At 46.9% G+C, this 3,095-nt stretch overlaps 1 protein-coding gene across 2 annotated transcripts in view; it reads left to right on the top strand.

Moving 5' to 3' along the window:
• The window catches only part of ZNF385D (zinc finger protein 385D), an 849,687-nt gene that overhangs the window by 472,554 nt on the left and 374,038 nt on the right, over positions 1 to 3,095 (top strand). The window contains exon 1 of one of the 2 annotated variants that reach the window (XM_045297459.1): positions 95 to 191. The exons of the other annotated variant lie outside the window; for it this stretch is intronic. Within the exon in view, the coding sequence (XP_045153394.1) occupies positions 170 to 191 (22 nt within the window). The 5' untranslated portion in view covers positions 95 to 169. Of the gene's footprint in view, positions 1 to 94; positions 192 to 3,095 lie in introns of those variants that run through there. 2 annotated transcript variants of the gene reach the window in all.

The raw sequence follows: 3,095 nt of genomic DNA on the forward strand, positions 1-3,095 counted from the left end.
GCGGGGCGCTCCGCGCGCCGGGAGCCCGGAGCCGCTCGCAGCGCAGGCACCGGGACCGGGGACCAGGCCGCCCAGGGAGCATGCACCCGCGCTGCTGCTGAGGTGCTTCCGCGCGGTGCATGCAAGCTGATGCTGAAGACTCCGCGCTGGGGGTCCAGCTGTCAGATCCATGAGAAACATAATGTATTTTGGTGAGTGTCGGCCCTGATGTGGTCATGTCGGGGTTGCCCAGGTCTGATCAGTGCAGAAGAGCGCTTGGGGGAGGGGGGAGAAAAGGGGAAAAAATCTTTCAGCCTCCAGAACACATCTGACATGAAACCCACCTCCAGTTGGCAACTGGGGGACCCAGCTGCCTTTGTCAGACGTTTGGGGCTGTGGCTTTGGGGTGGATAAGTTGAAGTTGGAAAAGGAGGAGAGACGGATGGGGTGGGGGGGGGGGGGGGGGGGGGGGGGGGGGGGGGGGGGGGGGGGTGCGGACGGGTTGGATAAACTTCGCCTTGGTTTGTCCGCATGAACTTGGCGTCCAGATAGATAGATGATTGATTGATAGACAGATAGATAGATAGATGATTGATTGATAGACTGATAGATAGATGATTGATTGATAGACTGATAGATAGATGATTGATTGATAGACAGATAGATGATTGATTGATAGATAGATGATTGATTGATAGACAGATAGATAGATAGATGATTGATTGATAGATAGATAGAGAAGCTTTTGTTTCAGGAATATGTAGGTACATATTTTATTTGGAGTTAAGAGTATTATTTAAATCATTATGAATGGCAAACTTATTTGAATAAAGCAACCTGTTAAGAATCTAACTTAAATTTGGCAACAGTAAGACAACATCTCTTTCTTCTACTATCATTGAGAAAGTTGCTTAACGTCTCAGCTCTTCATTTGTAACGTTGATATCAGCACCTTTAGATCTGTTTGTTACTAAGAATGATGACTATGTGAAAGTACCTTGTAACTGTAAAATGACATGCAAATGCAAACATGTTATTAATTTATGATGACAGTCCTTTTGTGTCTCAAATCTCCAGTTTATAATTCAGCGTGCATCTTTCAACTATAGGAACTCTACAGGACCCAAAACTCTAACATTAAACTAGAGTGCCCCCTAGCCCTTGTAGGAGGTCAAAGCAGCCGATTGGTTCCATAATCAAACTTCAGCATAGTCCACTTTATTGTTTTCATTTACCTGAGGGAAAAACCATTCATCTTACTTTTAGATGATTTCCATCAGTCCCAAAAGAAAAGAAAAATACGGCTATATTTTCTTCAGTGTATCAGCACCATTGTTTTTCTCTTTAATTTAAAAATGTAAACATTCTTCACTATTTAATTTTTTTCAACAATTTGCTTTACCTGAGTAGCTATTCCTAAAACACTATCATTAAATTTATCATAAACCCTACTGTACCATTTCGGATTTGTATTTGATTGCTTATTTACATTTGCCAAATTGTTTATACTCCAGGTTGGGAGAGGATTTTGGGGCCAGCTCTCATCTCACAATAGGGAAGAGGCAAATCTCCTTTTTTTTTTTTTTTTTTTTTTAGATTTCACAGCAAGCTGTATATGAGTGTCCGACTTTCAATAAACTGTCTGACAAACATGGGAGGAGGTGGGTGGACATTGGGCATTTGCTCACCAAAATGTAGAGATATTTGCTTCCATGGTGTTTAAAAGCTAGATTACAAATATGTCAGCTGCTCCGTCCGACAGATTACAATTCTTAATTTAGCTTTGATTCTTAATTTCATTGGTTTTTCTAGAAACGTTTAAGCTCCAGTGATCTGTAGGTAAATTGGGCCCCAAAGTGAGGAGCTCTCAGGAAACTGAACTTGTCCTATGGGTTCAAGTATCAATCAGCGCAGTTTTCAGGGATTTCTTGCTAGCATGCTTTTCTGTGTAAGAGGGACTGCAGTTCATTACACCAGGGGAGAAGCCAGCGGCTTAGCTAAGTTTTGTCCATCTCAAATTTAATGCGTGCATGTTTGTACTCTGTTAGTGACCCGACTGACCACATAGCGCATACCCGGTTGCCTTTCGGATAAATGCTTCTCTTTTTTACAAGTCAAAGGTCCTGTCGGACCCAGTGTCCTTTCCAATGTCTACTAAGGGTGGCAGCACTGGTGAGAGCATGTGACTTTCATCCCTGGCCTTTTGGTTTGCTGTATCCCCTCTCTGCGCGTGTTTATCAACTTAGCCCAGAAAGTATTCAAGAAATAAAAATGACCCTTCACCACCTAGTGGCTTTCTGTGATTTGATCACATCTGAGTGAAAACCTGTTTTACCCTAGCAAGGGGTCCTTGAAGGTTGTTCTAAAATTCTCTTTTAGTTTTCTTCTTGGATTCTTCTTAGATGTAAACACACAGCCCCGAAGAACACCAATCCACTGCAGACACAGGGCTTCATCCCTCTTCCCACTGCCTTTCAACCTCACGCAAACCAGCCCTCCTGTCGTGGGGTCCATTCCCACGGAAAGTTATTCTGTAAGGCTGTACATCTGTACAGAGGCCAACGGCCACCTCGTTTTTCCCACCAGGCGGCTGGCGGGTTCGAACCTCCCACCTGACAGCTCTTGGCCGCTTGAACCATGATGCCTTTGGAACTTGGTAGGGGGTGCTAAGGGTAAGCGAGGACGAAGGTCTGTTCACGGCAGGCGCAACATAAAACGATGCCTGATTGCATGTTCATACAAAACCCGTCTTAACCCGTGCCCCCCTCCCGCATGCGGGTGCATTTCCCCTCCGGTCCCTGCGTGGATCCAGGGACCCTTCTCTCTTTAAGAGAGCCCCCCGCGCCCCTCACTCCGCCCCTTCCCAAGTCTCTGGGCTCGTCAAGGCTTCCCTAGAGCCACGGTTGGTCCAGGCAGGCCAGGGGCGCACCTCGTGGAGCGGCGGCCAGCGAACCGGGGTGGGGTGGGGTGGGGTGAGGGGGTCTGTTGGTAGTACTCGCAGTCCTGATGTCACAGGCGCGGCAAGGACATCGCAAGGAGGAGTCGGATTACAGTAAGGATGGGCAGTGCAGCCGGCAGCCCCAGCGCACGCTCCTGCTCCAGCCGCAGCCACCGCG

The sequence above is a fragment of the Echinops telfairi genome, unplaced genomic scaffold, assembly GCF_000313985.2.
Source record: "Echinops telfairi isolate 266 unplaced genomic scaffold, ASM31398v2 ScPeMD7_7420;HRSCAF=8458, whole genome shotgun sequence".
NCBI classification, from domain to species: Eukaryota; Metazoa; Chordata; class Mammalia; order Afrosoricida; family Tenrecidae; genus Echinops; species Echinops telfairi.